This window comes from Cibotium barometz, chromosome 18 (genome assembly GCF_041138505.1).
Source record: "Cibotium barometz isolate CiBa-2024 chromosome 18, ASM4113850v1, whole genome shotgun sequence".
Taxonomy (NCBI): Eukaryota; Viridiplantae; Streptophyta; class Polypodiopsida; order Cyatheales; family Cibotiaceae; genus Cibotium; species Cibotium barometz.
This window is the reverse complement of record NC_141063.1, coordinates 31,444,490-31,465,701: the sequence shown is the minus strand read 5'-3', so window position 1 is coordinate 31,465,701 and position 21,212 is coordinate 31,444,490. Positions and strand designations below refer to the sequence as shown.

At 43.3% G+C, this 21,212-nt stretch overlaps 1 protein-coding gene across 3 annotated transcripts; it reads left to right on the top strand.

Annotated features, from left to right (window-relative positions):
- Window positions 1-653: 653 nt before the first annotated feature.
- Window positions 654-20,901, top strand: LOC147629203 (syntaxin-43-like). 3 transcript variants are annotated; one of them, XM_086812465.1, is made up of 8 exons: window positions 654-1,172; window positions 17,224-17,509; window positions 17,639-17,758; window positions 17,955-18,029; window positions 19,030-19,107; window positions 19,321-19,386; window positions 19,515-19,595; window positions 19,706-20,901. In XM_086812465.1, the coding sequence occupies exons 1-8, from the start codon at window positions 991-993 to the stop codon at window positions 19,811-19,813; spliced, it is 996 nt and encodes a 331-aa protein (XP_086668591.1). In that variant the 5' UTR covers window positions 654-990; the 3' UTR covers window positions 19,814-20,901. The 3 variants fall into 3 exon arrangements, with proteins under 3 accessions (XP_086668591.1, XP_086668593.1, XP_086668594.1); XM_086812467.1 differs by having other exon boundaries at window positions 733-1,172; window positions 17,639-17,728; XM_086812468.1 differs by having other exon boundaries at window positions 733-1,172; window positions 19,515-19,620.
- The last annotated feature ends 311 nt before the right edge of the window (window positions 20,902-21,212 follow it).

Here is a 21,212-nt window from a genome sequence, read left to right as displayed (position 1 = left end):
CCCTTCGCGGACATAGAAGTTCGAACAAAGGTAGGCGAGGGTTGAAGGTTGAATGAAAAAAGACTGTCGCGCATGAAGATCCACAGGCTTAGGAGAAGGGCATAAAGAGGGATTGTGTGCAAAGGTGATGCCTGTAGATGAGGGAGAGAAAACGTATGACGTACATTGCGTAGGGCATGAGAAGAGAGAGATGACAAGGGCCTCAAGGAGAACACAAAGCTTGATAGAAAAAGGTCTTTCCATAGGATTTTTCTTTGATTTTTTAAAAAACATGTATGGAAACAATTTTTCCATCACTATAGTTGCTTGCTTGATAGTAATTAATCTCCATGGCGCACGCTCTCTCTCTCACAGGGCTGCATTTTGTTGTTGTTTGGACGTGCATAGGGGTGTTTAGACGGTTGGCTCCCATCAGGTGCAGGTGAAGAGCAATGCTGTTGCTCTAGTCTTGGTCCTACACAAGGTAGACGAGGCTTCTGTCTCCCTCTCTCATTCGAATCCATGGGAATTTTTTTTGCATTGAGAAAAAAATGCCTGTGGAGACGGATTGGCAATCGCTTTCGCGGATCAAGAGTAATGATTTTTCAAAGGTCAGGGAGCTCTAAAAGGGAGCCATTAGAGCGAGGAAACCGGTTGAGATCCTTTTTCTCTCTATGGTTAGAAAAAAGTTTATGTATTGACACTGCCTGGCAACCCAAAAAAAAAAACTAAAAAATATAAACTATTATAATAGTCCCCCTTGTCGCCCACGCTCTACAAAACGGTGTCGATCTGCAAAACCTAACCTCTCGGTTTGAACTTTTGATCATCCGTGCCTTAGCAGTACAACAGGACACAGATTTGAGGGTTAATGTTGGGAACAAAAGGAGATGCGAAAGATCGATCGCACAGAACACAGATTTTAGTTCCAAGAAACAGGTTTTAAGATTAGGGTTAGGGTTAGGAAGATCATCTGCTGCTGCAGTCTTTGCTTTCTGTGCCCTCGCGGCCATGGCCACGCGCAATCGCACTGCGCTGTTTCGTAAGTACAGGGATGCATTGCGCCAAGTTCGCCTCACCACATCATCATCATCATTGTCATCGGGGCCTGTTATCGAGCTGGCAACAGCATCTTTCTTGAACCAGAAAGCAGGCTACAGCATCGTCAGCACTGTGGATCTCGATAACCCTCGGTATGTGCCCCATAACACTTTTGCATTAGCCAAGATTAACACTTGGCCAAAAACACTTAGATGTGCTTATTTATGACAGCAGTCAAACCTACATACATGCCTTGGAGATGTAAAAAATTCATCATTTATACACAAGTATATAAAACATTGAATCCTAATTTCAGTAATAAATTGATTGACAGTATTATAGCTTAATCAAGGGAAAACCCTAAATCTCTTTTTGTATTTTCAACCCAACCATAATGTAGTCCATTCTGGATGCTAGAAGCCCCTAATGGAATTTGTTGTGACTTCTTTCACATGCTAGGCCCCTTGCCCGAGTGCTTACCTTGTGGCCAATTACTTCTCTAAGATATAAACCCTTTTGGATATTTCACCTTATTCTTTAATTGATGCCTTTGGGCGTCCCCTTAGGCCTTTCTATCTCACATTGGCCATCTCAAGCATTGATTAAGCCCTCTAGACTCTCTAAATAAACACTGGTTGTTAGGGGTATCCTATCAATATGGGATATGTAACACTTCCTCCCCCTTAGAATTGTTAACGTCCATGGAAATGACTCTTCTTTAAATTGCTTATCTTCTCCTAGGTCAAGCTTTCCTCTAGCCTATCCCTTCACTTTATCTTTTCTAGTTTATGTGGAAGATTAGATGACTCTATAAACTCAACAAGTGTTTTATCATCTACCAAATTATTCTTGTCGCCTAGTTCTCTTTGTAATTGATTCACATATGAAACATTGGATGCATTTTACATTCTCTTGGTCGCTTTAATTTGTAAGCAAACTCAGCAGCGTGAATAGAATCACAACATGTAGGAGATAGCTTAGGGCGCTTGCCCATCAGCAGGATTTATGAAGTATAAGATACCTTTCAAAAAGACTCATCATTCTTTGTATACTCTTTTTATTTTTTTTTGGAAACAATATATATATATATATATATATATATATATATATATATATATATATATATATATATATATATATATATATATATATATATGTATGTATGTATGTATGTATGTATGTATGTATTACTCAAAAAGCATTACATCCTTTCAGCCCTTCCATAGGCAACCAACAACAGCTAATTTTATCACCCTCTATTAAGCAAGTTGCAAATCAGCTCCCATCTATCTGTTGGAAGGTTGGCGATTTCGAGCGTGTGATCTTTGCTAAAAGGTGCCTTGGATTATCCCATAAGTGGAAGCATGGGAAGTTGAAGAGCCATATATAGGCTAGAGTGGCACCTTGTCATAATCATCTCCTCCGGCCGGTGTTTTGGGAGGCAGCTCACTAGCAGATGGGAGCTCGGTGGAGGGATGCTGCAGTGCCCGTTGGGGGTGTTCGTGGAGCTCGATGGTGATGTGTCTCCTACGTGCGTTAGTCTTCCGCTGCGCATTCTGACATGGTATCAGAGCCCGGGCGTGTGTGGTCCTGGGTGACTTAGGTGTGTGTGGCATAGTTACCACGGAACGTCGTTCCGCCTTCCTGGAACGCCGGAACGCCGTTCCGGGCGAAGGCACGTTCCGCAATTTTTTATTTTTATTTTTATTTTTTGGGGGGGTGTGTTTTGCTTGCAGAAATGTATGTTCATGTCTTGGGGGAGCAAATATTAGGAAGCATATTTGGCTATCCGTATACAAAAAGTTACATTTTTTTTGTGTCATATGCTGACATGTCATATGACGTGGCGTTCCGCGACGTTCCCGATCCGCTCCCGCTCCCGTTCCCGTTCCCGCTCCCGTTCTAGCATCCGACGTTCCCGGAACGTTCCCGTTCCGCGGTAACTATGGTGTGTGGTCCTGGGCGACCCCCTTGCACCGCGGTGGCTTGCGGAGCTCGAATCGAGGGAGGGTGTTGGAAGGTTGGCGAATTCGAGCGTGTGATCTATGGCTAGAAGGTGCCTTGGATTATTCCATAAGTGGAGGCATGGGAAGTTGAAGAGCCATATATAGGCTAGAGTGGCACCTTGTCATAATCATCTCCTCCGGCCGGTGTTTTGGGAGGCAGCTCACTGGGAGATGGGAGCCCAGTGGAGGGATGCTGCAGTACTCGTTGGGGGTGTTCGTGGAGCTCGATGGTGATGTGTCTCCTACGTGCGTTAGTCTTTCGCTGCGCATTCTGACACTATCATCCTCAAATACAAAGGATGATTTTTCCCAAGAAATCTGGTAACCAAGCAAAATGAAGGCTTTCACCATAGCGTAAGTGGTGTATCCCCTAGGAGCATGTTTCTCCAACTCATCACCCTTCTTGAACTAGTTGGATGGTTCCAACTACACCCTATTACACCGGCCAATGCCACCCCTCCCACCCTTACTTCCGGTCGTGCGACTGAGGCACAGATTGATATTTGGCAGTCGAATGATCGAAGCGTTTTCTCCTTTCTGATGTTGAACTCTCAGGATTCTGTTCTCTCTCATGTGCGTACAACAGATGTTGCACATGAAGTTTGAAAGGCTTTTGCAGATCTCTATGAGATTAAGTCTCCGGGTCGGATTTTGGCGTTGGAAAAGCAACTTATGAACTTATCAGTTTCTGCCTTTCCATCTTTATCTGCTTTCATCTCGAAGATGAAAGATTTCCGGGACGAGCTTGCTATTTGTGGCAAGGACATCTCCACATAGGACATGGCTATTCGGCTGCTCTCCAAACTTCCAGAGAGGTTTGATGCATACTTTTAGTCTCTTGTTTCTTCTCCTCGTCCTGTTCCAGTTACTTGGGAGGAAGTTCTCCCCTCCGTTATGCAGATTGAGTCTCGCTTTGAGCGGACTGGCACCTCTGGTGGCCTTGATGGAGCTTTGGCAGCACGAGATAAAGGGAAGAATCAACAAAAGAAAGGAAAAGGGGTTCTGACAGGAACTCCAAGGATTCCGACAAGGATAAAGACAACAAATCTTCAAAGAATAAGGACATTGAATATCCTTATTGTGGCAAGAAGGGTCACAAGTCACCCCAATGTCACAAGAAGAAGTGTGATGAAGCAGCAAAGAACTCTTCCTCAACGGCGGTGTCTCAACCCAAGAAGGATGATGGCATTCTTCTCTTAGCAAGAACTCGGCGTATACTTGCTCTTGTGACTTCTCAGTCGCGGTCGTGGATTGTGGATAGCGGTGCTACTGCTCACATGACATCCCATCGAGATTGGTTCGAGGACTTCACTGCCAAGTCAGGCGAGATCACCTTGGGTGATTCTTCTTCCATGCCAGTGCATGGACATGGCACCATCTCCATCTTCCGCTCTTCCGAGGACAAGAGGTACTTCTCTGACGTTCTGTATATTCCAGATTTGGCTTTTAACCTTTTGTTAGTGAGTGCTCTTATAGCTTAGGGTGCGGAGGTGATCTTTTCTCGTTATGAGATTACCATTCGTGATATGGCGACTGGTAGCATCTTGGCTAAGGGAGTCCAAGATAGTGGTCTCTACAAGTTGACCGCTCTACTTTCTTCTGGTGCTTCTTCTGCTCTTTGGCATGCTCAGTTTGGCCATTTGAGCTATCAGCTTCTGCAGCGATCTTGGTGAACGACAAAGAATTCACCTCTCTAATTCGACTAAGCGCATCTGCAACACTATTCATGGACCCTTTTCGATAACGGATCTCAAAATCAAAATCTTGCATTAACTCAGCCCAACGAGCTTTCCTTCCTCTCAAATCATCCGCATCACACACATACTTGATTGACTGATGATCAGTCAATACCACAAACTTGGAGCCATATAAATAATGTCTCCAAACCTTGAGAGCATGAATCACAGCATAAAGCTCCTTTTCAAGGGTTGGCCAACGAGATTGAGTGTCGTCTAGCTTTTTACTTTCAAAAGCAACCGGTCTACCATCTTGAAATAGAGCAGTCTCAATAGCATAGTCATTAATATCAGTTTCAAGAACATAAGGCCGACTAGGATCGGGTAATGCTAAGATAGGTGCTTCCTTGACTTTATCTTTCAAAAGTCTGAAGGCCATATCCAAATCGTTATTCCAAGTGATAGGTTGATTTGACTTACATCCACGACCTTTCAATAAGTCGGTCAACGGTAGTGTGAGCTGAGAGTACTCCCGCACAGATTTCGGAAGAAAAACAACAAAACCGAGAAAAGAACGAAGTTGTTTCACTGTTCGCGGTATAGGCCAGTCCAAAACCTTTTGAACTCGGTCATAGTCAATGCTCAATCCATCTCTAGTGATCTTGTGTCCCAAGTAAATGATTTCTATCATAAAGAACTCACATTTACTTAATTTAGTATATCGTCGATTCTGTCTTAAAATAGATAAGACAATCGTGAGGTGTCTGACATGATCCTCAAGAGTATGACTATATATCAGAATATCATCCAGGAACACCACCACAAATTTTCCCAAATGTTCACGAAAAAGATCGTTCATCATTTGCTGGAAAGTGGCTGGAGCATTGGTTAACCCAAAAGGTAATACGAGAAACTTGTAATGGCCATACCTAGTCTGAAAGGCGGTTCTTTCGACATGCCTTTCATGAATACGTATCTGGTGATAACCGGTACGTAAATCTATCTTCGTGAAATATTTCGCTCTTGCTAACCGGTCAATCAGGTCATCTGATCTAGGGAGAGGATAACGATTCTTAATTGTCAGCTTGTTCAATCTCTTCTAATCTATACACATTCTCTAGGTATTGTCCTTCTTTCTCCTAAGCAACACAGATGCACCCCAAGGTGATTTACTTGGACGGATCTGGCCCATCCTCAAATAATCTTCGAGTTGTTTAGCCAACTCATCTTCCTTAGCTTGGCTCATCGTGTAAGGTGGAATACTGACAGGATGAGCACCAGGGATCAAGTCAATACGATGATCTACTGCCCGTTCAGGTGGTAAACCCGATGGCAGTTCCTTGGGAAATTCGTCTTGAAACGAATCAAGTATCTTCTGTAATTCTTTGCTTTCAAACACACTTAATTCATTTACATCCAAGGAAGGGATGAGAAAGGAAGAAAGTGGAATCAATACACAATGGAAAGCGGTATACAAAGAAGAATCCATTATATTTCCAAAATCAATTGTATTTACAAGAGGTCCCTGAGAGGGATGTATACAATCACCTAAAATACTATACTTGGTGTCCCTATGCTGAAAAGAAAAAATATGACTAGACCAATCTATCTGGACTCGAAGAGTCTTAAACCACTCAATCCCTAATACCAAGTCTACATTTTCTAGGTGCATTACAAAGCATTTCAGAGTATCTTTGTAGTCCTGAATCTGGATTGGAAGCATCTCCACCTTTCGATCCCATACTTGCCTTCCCGCAGGTAAGCGTACCTCATAGGTATGATCGCTGGGTGTCGTATCAAACTCAATTTCTGCACAAGTTTTTAGTTAACAAAGTTGTGTGAGCTGCCAGGGTCTAGAAGAATGTGAATCTTATGGCTATTCACTTCTCCATAAACGCGGAGAAGATCATGCAAGCCAAATACTTTAGAGTTGAACAGACAATCAGAACAAGTACTAGGGCGAGAAAGTACAATAATTGACGTACCTGTCAAAGACAACTGGTTAGCTGCCTTTGGCTTGGGTCCTGCGTTTGTCTTTGCACCCTTTTGCTTTGGGCACTCGTTACGCATATGTCTTTTTTCTTCGTAGATAAAACAACGTTTTTCCTTCTTGAGCTTTAAAGCCCTAAGGAGTCGTTTCTTCTTCGTTGGTGTCGAACTTGAATTCTTCGAAGGTTGGTCCAAAGATTTTCCTTCAGTCGTGTTAGCCATAGGTGTGGAGAACTTTCTTTTATGTTTTTTCCCTGCTCGGTAACTGTTTTAGACTTGGAAGAAACCATTGTATCATCATAGATACGAGCTGAATGAATGGCTTCGTCCAATAGTCAGGGTGCTGACCACAGAGGATGTGACTTGGTTGAACACAATGCTAATCAATACACTTAAATACACTAAGATTTGAAGCGCACTACAACGATCCTGACATCCTAGACTCCCTGGACCTTGCCAGAGCAACACAGACATCAGCCCCAACTTGAGGAGACACTTGCTCAAATACAAGAAGTAAATTGCTGAATTGACAAGAGACACACAATGAGCCGGAACGGCCGACCCCTCCCTTGAGTAAATTGTATTACTATTGGAGAAATTCAATACATAGCTTCACGGGCATCCATTGCCAAATCCTCCATGCCAATGCATATGAAATTCAGCATTTAGAAAACAATGGTATGTCGATGTAGATCACCAAGGAGCTGCCTTGATGCCCGGTCCGATTTCAGTGTCCATATTCTCTACCATTGGCTCTATGTTCTACCAAGCAAGGTAGCAACATCTTCAAGAGCACATAGGACAAGAGAAATACTACACAGGGCGGCTAAACAAGGAGTCCTGCCCTTCTACTGAATAAGTAATGACAACACATTATCCAATTAACTTACCAGTCTTCATAGAAGTTGTTGCAAGCGGAAGCCTTCGCGTTGGAAGCTTTAGAAGTGTTGGTATCTTCGATTTTCCGCAATCCTTTGCGACAAAAGTCTTCAAGAGGATGAAGAGAACCCTGGGAAAGCTTCCCCTATGGTTCAACTTGAGAAAGGAAGGCTGAAATTAGGGTTTTCAACAAAAAGATCAGAAATTACAGCAAAAATGAGAGCTGTTTTGCTGAATTTCAGTCATTGGGAGTGAGTAGGAGAGTGATTAGCACTTGGAAACACTCTTGGAAGCTTGGAAAACACCCTAGCAAGTTGGGTATGGCTATGGAGAGCTTGGAAATGGAGAGAAATGGTGGAAAAACAGAGTTTTCAGCCTCCAAAAATCCTCATGAAGAGAAAACACGAATTTTCTCTTAATAAGTAAGTGAATTGGGGTCCAATCAGGTGAGGGGACATGGGGAGATGCCCATTTATGAGTAAAAAGGGAGGATCAGGTCCTGGACATGGAGTCTTGTCCGCCTTGGGACTTCAGTGAGTGTGAACTTGGAAGCGGTCATAATTTATAAGTGACTTTTGGGCGCCCAAACTTTAATGAAGTGGGAACGCACTCACTTATAAATATTGGCTAAATCCTAAGGGCTATTTGAGCCATAGTCACATGGAAACGTCGTTCCACTGGTGTGGAATGGGGGAACGTGGAGGAAGCCACCTTGGGAACGGTGGAACGTGGAGCAACGTTTTTTTTATTTTTTTTCCCTGATTCGCGAAACGGCAACGTTAACGTTTTTTTTTCCATGTTTTGGCAGCCGGCAGCGTATCCTTTTTTTTTTTGAATAAAACGGGTTACGGGTGCCCAACATTTTTGGGCCTTTTTTAAAGGGTGCCCAAAACGTTGGGCACCCATTGTATTAAAAAAAAAAACGGATACCTGCTTTGAGCACCGCCGCCGACCCCTAAAAAAAAAACAAAACAAAAAACGAATAGATTATGCAACGTTAAAAAAAAACGTTGAAAGACGACCTGCAGGCTGCCCTGCAACGTTCAAAAAAAAACGTCAATATCAACGTAAAAAAAAAACGTACCTCTTTGAGAACTTATAAAATCCTGCAGAGTGCAGTTGCAAGTACAGTGTGCATAGCCAAGTACAATCTCTCTCTCTCATAGCCAAGTACAATCTCTCTCTCTCTCTCTCTCTCTCTCTCATAAGGGAACCAAGACAGCTTTCTCTCTCATAGCCAAGTACAATCTCTCTCTCAAAGCCAAGTACAATCTCTCTCTCTCTCTCTCTCTCTCTCTCTCTCTCATATAATGCCTCCTAAGGGAACCAAGAGAGCCAAGAAGAACGAAGCATGGTCATGGTGGGATGAGGTGGATACCAATCAAGGCGGAGGAGCTAGGAAGTGGAAATGTCGCTATTGTGGCAGCACCAAACATGGGGGAATCAACCGAGTTCGAGGTCACCTAATCCATGAGCCGGGACAAGAAATCCAACCATGCTTGTCAATCTCAGCTGAGAAAAAGAGAGAGCTAAAAGCTAGGCATAATGAAGTGATTTTTCGTGCTCCTCCTCCAAGAGCTATGGCTGCGAACCCATCATTCTTTACAGCTCCTTCAAGCAACTTCTCCACATCTGTAGGCTCTTCTTCCGTGCATCAACCGCCACCCCCCAAAGGCACGCAAAGAACTCTTGCGGGTTCTTGGAATCCACGCAAACGAGAAGCCGTGGATGCAGCTATTGCAAGGTTCTTCTACCATGACCACATCGCTTTCAATGTGGCAAGGTCCCCTTATTTTCGGGAAATGGTTCGTCTCATTGCTGAATTTGGACCAACCTACACTCCCCCTTCTTCGGAGAGCCTTCGAACCACGCTTTTGGCAAAGGAAAAGGAAGCTGTTGAGCAAGCCATGCAAAACGTCAAGGAAGGGTGGCAACGCAACGGTGGCTCCATCATTAGTGATGGATGGAGTGATAGCCAATCTCGCTCCATCCATGGCATCATCGCATACTCTCGAGGGAACACATTTTTTGTGTCTTCCCATGATGCCTCTCCAACGGGCAAGTATGCCGACGTCATCGTGGAGGAATGGGCAGAGGCAATTGAGCAAGTGGGTCCTCAAGATGTTATCCAGATCATTGGTGATGGGGAGGCCTCAAATCGAGCTGCAGGCGACCTTCTTTTGGCAAGGTATCCACACATCACATTCACTCCATGCATTGCACATGGCTTGAATAATCTTCTGAAAGACATTGATGGTCTTTCATGGGTAGCACCATGCATAGCAAAGGGAAAAGACATAGTTTCATTCATCACTCGGCACACATTTAGCCTCTCCGAGTTTAGGAAAAGATCCCCAAACTTGGATCTTAAAAAATATTTGGAAACTCGTTTTGCATATAATTTTATTATGCTAGAGAGGCTAGTTGCACTCCATAACATTCTCAAGCAGCTTGTAGTGAGTGATGAGTGGAGCACGTGGCCCACTGCCCGTAGCACACAAGGAACAACTTGTTACACCCACATCATGGATGTTCCTTTGTGGGTGAAGATTGAGCATGTTGTCAACATTACGAAGCCCATTATCTACATGCTGCGTATGGTGGATGGGAAAAAACCTTGCATTGGCAAAGTTTATGAGGGCATGGACAAGATGGTGGAGCGTATCCTTTCTTTGGAGCCCGACACAACAAAGAAGGCAGAACTTCAAAGTTTGTGTCAAGCAAGGTGGGACCGATATCACTCACCAATGCATGCAGCTGTATTTGTGATTGATCCAGAGTTTCAAGGCAAAGGCCAGGAATCGGATGAAGAAGTCACAAATGGCTGGGACAAAATCCTTGCCAGATTGGTGCCTGATGCTACGATGAGAAGCAAGATTAGAATTGATTTGGGAAAGTACAGAGCAAAGACAGGTAATTTTGGTTCAGCAGATGCCCAGCAAGATAGGACACTTATGGGAGGTGCTCTTTGGTGGGAGAACTACGGATCGGGTACTCCAGAGCTACAACGGCTTGCAATGCGCATTCTCAGTCAGAATGCAAGTTCTTCTCCAATTGAGCAACTATGGAGTGTTTTTAGCCATGTTGCCTCGAAGAAGAGAAATCGGCTACTCACTACCAGAACAAATGACCTTGTGTATGGGTCAGCCAACTTGCGACTATTAGCCCAGGTTGCTAGTGGTGAAAGCTTCATAGATATGGAGCCACAGTCTGAGTCGGATGATGACGACCCTCCACCTCCACCTCCACCTCCACCTCCACCTCCACCTGCATCGATGCATGATGCATCTATGGATGATCTAGCTGACATCTTTGCACCTATTTGATATCACCTAGGACTTTAGGTTTCTTTGTTCTTAGCTATCTAGCTTTCACTATGTGGCTGTACATTGTACAAGCTATTGTACTTCTGGTTTTCTAAATATGAACAAGGTCATTGAGTTTGCTATCAAATTCTTGTCTCTTTTTGTCTACTTTCAATTGTATATTTGTCTCTTTTTGCCTGCTTTTAATTGTATATTTGTCTACTCATGTGTATTGAAATATGATAACGTGTCGTTCCGGATCCCGTTCCGGATGCAAGGGGTCCCGTTCCCGTTCCGGATTGGCCCCTCGTTCCCATATCCGTTCCCGTTCCCTGGTGACTATGATTTGAGCCTAGATTGGGTAATACTTACCACGTGTTCACATGCCACACAACCATGTCAACTGATAGTTTCACACGCACGGTTCACGGGCGGGCGTCCCCTAGCCCGGAACTACACATAGGTCATGCAGGCATGAAAACAGCATGCAATTTCATTTGCAGGCAAGCACATAAAGATGCTATGCAATGCAGCATTGGCATGAGCAATTTCGGTTCATGAAACCATATAAGACCAGGCATTTCCAGGCAAGTATATGCGATACCAGACCCAGTGGAAAGCCAATCCTCCAAGCATTTCTGGGCATGTACACAAAGGCACAAGTCCCAGTGGAAAGCCAAGTCCTCCAGATATTCCGGGCATGATAACGTCAAGTCCTAGTGGAATATCATGTCCAACTATACGCCATGACACGTGTCAATCACATGCATAGGCACATTCCATAAGCCATGGACACCAATCCAATATGTACGTAGTGTGAAAGCAAGAGTGAACCATTCGGGTGGCCAAATGGTGACATTCCCCCTCGCTTCTAAACAGTTGTCCGCAACTGAAATGCATCCAAATATGTATGAAGCACATGCGGGCAATCTTTGAAGAATTCTTCATCTACCCATTTAGCATCAATGGGAAGATAGTTCTTAAACTTCACAAGGTAACGCCTCACAACTTTGCCTGCAGCAAGCTTGCGTTCCTTGTGATACACAATCTGCTCTGGTTGCAAGATCTCCTCAAGCTCATCCACTTCTGGTGGATCCTCAATGACCATTTCACTGGGCTCCAGCCCTACATACTTGCGAAGGAGACTCACATGAAAAGCATTGTGTATGTGCCAATGACTAGGTAATGCCAACCTGAAAGCCACTTCATTGATCTTCAATCATTCTCTTTAACATCTAATTGCCTTCTATGCTTGTCGGTAGCCTTTTTATGCTTGTCTTGTGACCTTGCAATGGCTGTCCGCACCTGAGCAAAAGCAATATCCAAGTCTCTTACATACTCATGAGCTGCAAATATCTCATCCTTTGTGCGAAGGATGGATGGCAAAACCACCTTACCATAAACAATCTCAAACGGGGCTTTTCCCGTAGATGCATGCACTGTGTTGTTGTATGCAAATTCCACAAGCGGTAAGTACTTCTCCCAAGAAGACTTCTGATCCGCCACATAACATTTCAAGAGATCCAACACGGCTGAATTTGCAGCCTCACTTTGCCCATCCGTTTGAGGGTGATAAGCTGATGAGAAGTCCAATTTGGTGCCCATATTATCAAATAAGGCCCGCCAAAAGAGACTTGTAGTTCTGGGATCTCTATCTCCCACAATGGACTTCGGCATTCCATGATGTTTGAACACTTGTGCAAGATATATTTTAACCATATGCTCAGCTTTGATGGTCTTTTTGACCGGCAAGAAATGAGCTTGCTTGCTAAACCTGTCCACAATTGTCCAAATTGCATCATTACCCTGTTGGGTACGTGGCAAGTCCATAATGAAATCCATTGTAATACTTTCCCATGGCTGCGTGGGAATAGGTAATGGCTGAAGCAAACCTGGTGCCTTTTGCCTATCAAATTTGACCTTTTGACAGGTGATACATGCACGTACATGTGCCTCTATGTCCTTCCGCATACCTGGCCAAAAGAAATACCGCTCAATCATGTGCGTAGTAGGCATTTTGCCTCTATGACCAGCATATGGAGGAGCGTGGCACTTATCCAAAACCTTTTGCCGCATGTCAGACACCACACATAGGCAATTATCTTTCATGAGATAACCCTCTTTGATCACATATGAGGCATGTGCATGACCAGCCATCAAATCAGTCCAAATAGTGGCAAAATCAGCATCCGTATGATACAAATCACGCAGGGTGGACAAGTCCCCATGAGAGGCAATCGAGATAGCTGCTACATACGGCTTTCGTGACAATGCATCGGCCACTACATTCTTCTTTCCCGGGGTATGCAAGATTTGAAAATGAAACATAGAGAGGAAATTTGCCATCCTCATATACTTCTTTGATAACTTAGTTTGAGTAAGAAAATATCTCAAACTCTGGTGATCTGTCTTCACAGTGAAATCAGCCCCAAGAAGGTAATGTTTCCATATAGTAAGTGCATGAATTACAGCCAAGAGCTCTTTCTCATAAATGCCAAGAGATAGCTCAGCATCATGCAATCTACGACTCTCATAAGCCACAGCATGTCCCTCTTGATTAAGGACAGCTCCTATGCAATTTCCAGATGCATCACATTCCACACAAAAAGGCTTTTGCAAATCCGGAACGATCAACACTGGACCATGAGTAGTTGCATCTTTCAATTTGAGGAATGCATCTCTCTCTACATTAGTCCATTAGAACACGGCCTTCTTTGTCAAATCATGCAAAGGAGAAGCAATCCATGCAAAGTGCCGAATGAACCTGCGGTAGTAAGAGCATAATCCAAGAAAACTACGGATCTCATGCACCGAACTCAATTCGGGCCAATTCCGAATTGCATCAATCTTTGTAGGACCCATCCGCAGTCCACAAAGAGTGTTTATATGTACATTATTTTTCTCAACATGATCTCGTACAGAAATCAAGTACGTAAAAATACTCTTTTTCATTACTTTCTTAATTTGTACATGAGATATAAGGGGAATGGTATCACCCTCTTCACCAGCATCAATTACATGTTCTCGGCCTTTATGCATGAAGGTGATCCTGTTAGTCTTGTAAGCCTTGCACGGATCAATACGTGTATGCCAAGGCTTTCCAAGCAATACATCACAGCCATTCAAAGGCGCCACAAGAAAATCCTCGTGATCCACATAGCCTTGAATGTGTATGCGCAATTTGCCAAAAATAGGCATGACCTGCACTTCTCTACCAACAAAGGCAGCCCCTGCTTCAATTTGAGGACCCATGTCCTCCACTTCAATACCCAAAGCAGCTGCCATCTGAGTGGATATGAAATTTTCAGATGCACAATCATCAAACATAAACAAAGCGGGCTGATTCTTGAGTTGTCCCCAAGCTTTGCATACAACCCTATCTTTGCTATCAGGTGAAGTGTTGCCCTGCACATCCGGAACCATATGCACATTAGGCTTCGGTACATTAGCATTTTGTTCTTCTTATTTGGGCATGCTCTTGCCATGTGCTCAGTGCTGCCACAAGTAAAGCATTTGCCTTCACGCATATATTGCTCCTTCTTCTCAGCACTAAGACCAAAGTTTGCCAGCTTATAAGGGCGCTTTTTAGCAAACTTATTTTCAGCTTTTGGACCTGATTTGGCTTGGTTTTGGTCCCTTTTAGGTGGCTGTCCATCATTTTGCAGGTTTTGGACAGCCCTCTCTTTGCCTTGAAATGAGGGTTTAGCCTTATTGGATCGACTCAATTTGAGTTCCAATTGCTCGGTGGCAGTGGCGGCTGCGATTAATTGGTGTAAGGTATGACCAGGATACATTTGTAATCCCGCTTTGTACACGGGTTGCAATCCCGATTGAAACCTTCTCTTCCTTTCCGCCTCGGTGACATGCATAAATGGAGACACCTCCAAGAGCACTTTCCAAAACTTTTGTACATATGCATTTACTGATTCCCCCTCATTTTGCTTTACCCAATCCCACTTCATTGTTATCTCATTCAATGCATTGGGAGGCAAGAATTGGGCATAGAACCTCTCCTTGAACTCTTTCCATGATCTAACAGGATTCGGTGAGAGCTTCTCCGTGAGCCACCAATGGGCAGCAGTGCCTTTCATGAACATGCTTACATGCCGGATCATGGATTTCTGAGTGAAATCCTCATCATTGAAAGCAATATTAAACTGGGCAATAAAAGCAAGTGCCTTTGATGCATCATATTCTCCATGATATGTGTCAAACTTCACAGATTTGTCTCCGGCTTTGAAGTCACGAGACTTTGATGCATGTGTGTGCATCTCAACATGTTTTCCCCCATGTTTGTCCATTGGGACAGCCCCTGTGACTGGCATCATTTTAGGACCAAAAGGTGATGCATAAGGCATAGATACATGTGCCCTGTAAGCATGAGGCATGGCTGGCCCCTCAACATGCATTGATACATTGTCAGCCATAACTTCTCCCTCACGAGCACACTCGAAGGCATGAGTGGCATGAGAGATACGCGGAATACCTGCACCAACAGAAAATTGCAGCCCATGTTGCATGTGTTGTGCATGCACATTTTCAGCCGGCAATGGCATTTGACATACATTTTGACCACTGCCATAAACATTGTATCCTTCACGGGCTACATAAGGTATTCCTGCATGGCGTGAAGTCACTGATTGTTCCTCTCCCGTAGCATGGAGATTTATCTTCTTAGACATAAGTTCTTGTTCGGGCACCAGTGGGGATTCCAAGACATGTGGGATGGTTGCCTTTTCTGCATAGGCATCCTCGGTACGAGCCAAGTATGCATGTGCTGCATCCCTCGGTTGCATGTGCAACTCTTGAGCAATCATTGCCATTGCATGATCCATATAAGATTCAGCTTTCTTGGCCTTCAAACGATCGTGTACCAATGGATCTTCGCGGCGATAGAGATTCAATTCTTCTTGTTGTGCATGGAGAAGAGCTTGCATATGAGTAAGTTCAGCCCTCAAGACTATGGACTCTTCTTCTTGTATCTTCTCTTTGCCACGGGACGGCTGTCCCACATATTCATGTTCCCTATTGTGCACCACATGAGTTTGCTCATCCTGTAAAGCATTGGAGGCATGTATTTCATTGTCCCTGCCTCTTGTATTAGCATCTCCAACATTCATTGTATGGCTGTCCATAATGTTCTAAGTGTAGAGATAGCTAGTGTTCACGGTGATCGTCTCTCACGATAGAAGTGAAAGAGAACCGTACGCTCTGATACCAATGTGACTTGGTTGAACACAATGCTAATCAATACACTTAAATACACTAAGATTTGAAGGACACTTGCTCAAATACAAGAAGTAAATTGCTGAATTGACAAGAGACACACAATGAGCCGGAAAGGCCGATCCCTCCCTTGAGTAAATTGTATTACTATTGGAGAAATTCAATACATAGCTTCACGGGCATCCATTGCCAAATCCTCCATGCCAATGTATATGAAATTCAGCATTTAGAAAACAATGGTATGTCGATGTAGATCACCAAGGAGCTGCCTTGATGCCCGGCCCGACTTCAGTGCCCATATTCTATACCATTGGCTCTATGTTCTACCAAGCAAGGTAGCAACATCTTCAAGAGCACATAGGACAAGAGAAATACTACACAGGGCGGCTAAACAAGGAGTCCTGCCCTTCTACTGAATAAGTAATGACAACACATTATCCAATTAGCTTTCCAGTCTTCATAGAAGTTGTTGCAAGCGGAAGCCTTCGCGTTGGAGCCACGAAGCTGCCCTCGTGGGCCTCGAGATTGCTGCCGGCCTCGGCTGCGTAAAGCAGGTGCACGTTTGTACTAGATCCAGGCTCCAAGACCATAGAGCTCTCACAAACTCGCGAGACTCTCTATGTCCCAATAACTAACCTTGGCCACCCTTTTATAGGCTCTTGGCCGGTCATCGGGAGTCCACACTTGGGCGCCCACCCGTCCATACTTGGGTGCCCGCCCGTTAGTTTATCCCTAACTCAGCTCGTCAATCAGCCTGCCTAGCTCCAAGCTTCCCCAAACCTCGAAGCTAGTCTTGCGTGCGTGTAGCACACGGTAGATACACACTGTGCACATGACACTGAATAACAAAGTATGCATTGGGAGGAAAAAATCCAGAAGCGGGCAGGGTGGAATGTGGGTGAAGTGTGGTGGATTCGGCCCGTCGTTGGCTTGTTGAAAGCAGCAGCAGCAGCATGATGCCACTTGTCGGGGTTTTGTGTAAATGGATGAGTTTTGTTTGGTAGCATATGAGTATCCTCTTATAGAAGACGCTTCGTGTAAATAAGGCAGTTGATGGATAAATACGTAAATTTTCACATGCTGGTTTTCACACTTTTTTTTTCAACAATCGAATTGATGTAGGGCAGAGGCTCTCACAGTTGGTTTAGGTTTACCGCCAGCATGGGTGGACATCTCGGAGCAAATATCAGATGACATGCAGAAAGCTCGCACTAAGATGAATGAGTTGGTAAAAGCACATGTAAAGGCACTGAGGCCGACCTTTGGTGACAGCAAGGGGGAGCAACGGATGATTGAGTCGCTTACTCAAGAAATCACACGTCAGCTCAAAAAATGTGAACAAAATCTTCAGCGGCTGTCAGTTGGCAAAGGACCAAGTGAGGATGCAAACCTAAGGAGGAATGTACAGGTGAGAGCTTCTCACTCCTGCCAACAAAGCCTTGAGAATGTCCTATGAGGTTTATGAAATGGAGTGGCCTACCTCCTTCCATATTTCATGTACTTGGCAATCAAGTGTGAATTTGTCTTTTGAAAACAGAGATCCTTGGCAACTAATCTCCAGTCTATATCCATGGAGTTTCGGAAACAACAAAAGGGCTACTTGGAAAGGTTGCAACAACAACAAGATGTGTGTGCTCCCTCCTTCCATGGCAATCAGGTTATTTTAAAAGGAAGAACCATTGCGTGTTTCAAATACTTGTTAGTTTATGTGGCCAAATCCAGTTTTCATCTGTCTTGATGTAGATTTTTTTTTTCAGTTTTGTCCCAAAATAGATGTGGTTGTCCATTCCCTTTTATGGAGATCTTTTTTTCTATGAAATTTTTAGGTTCTTTTAACTTCAAGTTGTTCACAGATTCCAACAGAAGCTGACCTGAGCATGGACTTGAATGACCACAGATCTATCGCCATAGATGGGGATGACGATTTGGTATTGTACTGCTTTGTTATTGGATTTGCTTGTAGTTATGACTGAGTTATTCTCCTTCATTGACAAAGATATATTTGTTTTTGGCCATGGATGCTTTGGAGCATGGTTATGAGGAATGGGGAAATGAAAATGGCATTTTTGAGGGAGGCAAAATGGAGAAATGCCACATCAGCTAGGGATGGGAGGGGAGGGAAAGAGAAACAAGAAAAAAGGATGACAATGTACAAAATAGAAGTTAGAGTAGAAGAAAGAAGATAGAAGAGTAAGTTCAAAGAACAAAAAAAAAATCTGATTTGTGCCTGAATGGGGAGTTTGTAGGTGGTGTTGTAAAAATGGCTTAAACGGCAAGGAAGAAAATGCTGAAATGGTTGAAACATGCCATGTCAAAAGTGGAAACAGCTGAAATGTGTTTTGGATCTTGGGGCCCTGAAAACGATTATGCTAATACACTGTAATTAGATAAGAATTTTCAATCGCTTTTTGAATTGCAAAAGGAGTACACATTTCCATGGATGCTTGGAGCACGGTTATGAGAATGGGTTAAACAAAAATGGTGTTTTCGAAGGAGGCAAAATGGAGAAAGAACATGTCAGCAAGGGAGATCCCTGCAAGTGAGAGGAGGGAAGGGGAAGAGGAACAAGAAAAGGGATGAAAAATAGGAGAGGAGAATGAGGAGTTTTGTAGGTGAAAGGGTGCATGGTTCTCGCAAAAACAACTTTAATGGGGGCAGGAAGAAATTGCTGATATTGTAGAAACTTATCAAGAAATGGAAACAGATGAAACACATTTTGGATCTTCCATAAATGATTATGCTAAAACACTGTAATTAGAGAAGCGTTTTCATTTTGTTTTGAATTTGCAAAAGGAGCAGATACTTCTTCTCTTGATTTTTTGTAACAATAAATAAGGACTCGCCCGCTAGTCACGGGGTTGCACGGTAGTTTGAGGTGTCCATTCTGGTTACAGGTCCTGTGTTTGATAACCTGTGTGATGGGAACAGAGTTTTGATCGTCAACAAATGTCCTGTGTGAAAAAGGCGGAAACTCAAACAGCAGAACGGGAGAAGGAAATTCTTCAGGTGCCTTAATTTTGCTTTTCCTCCTATAATTTAGCATGGCAGGTAAAGTCTTGGACGGTTTTAAAGAACCTGTCTAGAATCAAGAAAAGCAAAGCAATTTTCTATCCATTTATTTCTGCTGGCTTAGCAATCACACAATTAAGAGGAACAAGACTACTAATTTTTAATTTTATTGGCTTAAGCATGCGGTTTATCCCCACTCTGTCAATGCAGATAGTGGAATCAGTCAATGACTTGGCTCAAATCATGAAAGATCTATCTGTTTTGGTGATAGACCAGGTACTTTGGCTTTTTAGAGAAAAACCACTTGGAGATGTGTGATGTATTTTTGTGTGTGTGTGTGTGTGTGTGTGTGCGTGCGCTTATGAAAAGCCTTATTTTTTGTGTTTTTTTCCATTTGCTTCTAGGGAACCATAGTTGATCGCATAGATTACAATATGCAAAATGTTGCTGCTTCAGTTGAGCAAGGAGTAAAGCAACTAAAGAGGGTGAAAATCTTCTTCTTTTGAGGGTGTAATTAGGCTCACAAGAACCCATTTTACTCGAGGTTGGATGTTCTCAAGCTCAAATTTTGTCAACTTTGTCATGGTTTTTACAGGCTGAAAAGACCCAAAAGAAGGGGGGCATAGTGCTTTGTGTGATGATCCTCATCTGTCTTTGCCTCTTCATGATTTTTGTACTGATTATCAAGTCAGTTCTGTTGTGATTTCCTCTTGCTCCTGATGTATTAATTTTATATGCCTCAAGCAGCAAGCTTCCGAGTGTTATCAGACATTTTTGATGGGCTAGAGCAAGGCACTCTAACCCATACAGTTCTACGTCTTCGTACAAGTTCAGCTAAAAAGGGTCTGGATCCAATTGCAATTTTCATGGTGCTTGGTGGTATAAATCCTCAAGAGTATTGGCAGCCTCAATTTGTTTACTAGATTACGCCATCAAAGGCAGTACATGCCTACATCTTTATGTACATGATGCTTTTAAAGACAGCAGGGGGGGCAATCTGGCTTGTTTCTGGAAATATTGGTCCCACAGCTCTCCAGGGTTATTTGATAAAGAGCATGCAAATTGGATGCCGACTAGGGAAAGCGGTGTGCTTTTCTGTAGCATGCAGACTGAGACGAAGCAAATAGTGGTATGATCATAAAAGAGAAATGTATAAGCACTGGTAATGCAGCTCAATAGTGTTTGAGTACCACTTGTTTAACATGTTTGGTGAATCAGTTCTTATTTGCTCAACATTTATCGACCAAAGTGGTGTACCTTCACATTGAGGAGATTTGAGGTTTGCCAACATCCAATATATGGTCCAAAATGAGGTTTCAAGTAGAGAATGTAAATTGGTTTTTGGTTACATAGAGGACCTTTAATGCTCTACATGGAATATGGGAAGAAAAGATCTGACCTGTGAATGTTGGTGCATAGCGGAACACCTTGGCTGGCATGGAAGCATTGTGTCTCAGGTTTCAGAGTTGATTCTCAGCCAATGCAGTTGTAAACATACTTGGGCAACAGAGGGTGTAAGCTAGATAAACATGGTCCGAGAACAGTACCTCAAGAATCCATTGGAAATCTTCCTTTTGGGCCTGATCGTCATAGTGCAAAAATCTTCACTGAATGCTTCCTGTTGGGCTATGTTGTTGATGGTTACCTAGTGGTTGGTAGTTCTGTCTCAACTATGTAAATCCAAGGTTAGAGTGTCTAATTGGTGGCTCTGCTGGAAATTTCATTGGCTGTGTATATACTTCTTTGCAACTATGCAATTGGGCTAGACCCAGGTATGGGGACAGATAGTGACATGCACTACTTCATCTATGATGGTCTAATGTATGCATGACATGTTGTGAGACCACTGTAGATACAGGTGATTTGGTGAGTTGGAAAGGTGTTTGTTGTTTTTGGTTGCATTAAAACAATATAGAAAATGGAGGCGGTACCAATATCTCGGAGCAGATATGGAGGCGTAGTCTGAGAAAATTTTGTGAGGGCTAAGATTGTCTAGAGACTTATAAAGTTGGATCTAAAGAGGTTCATAGCAAATGTTAAGGATTAAGAAAAGTGATTTTAAGACTAATGAAGTGTTAAAATAAACATAAAACAAGCTTAAA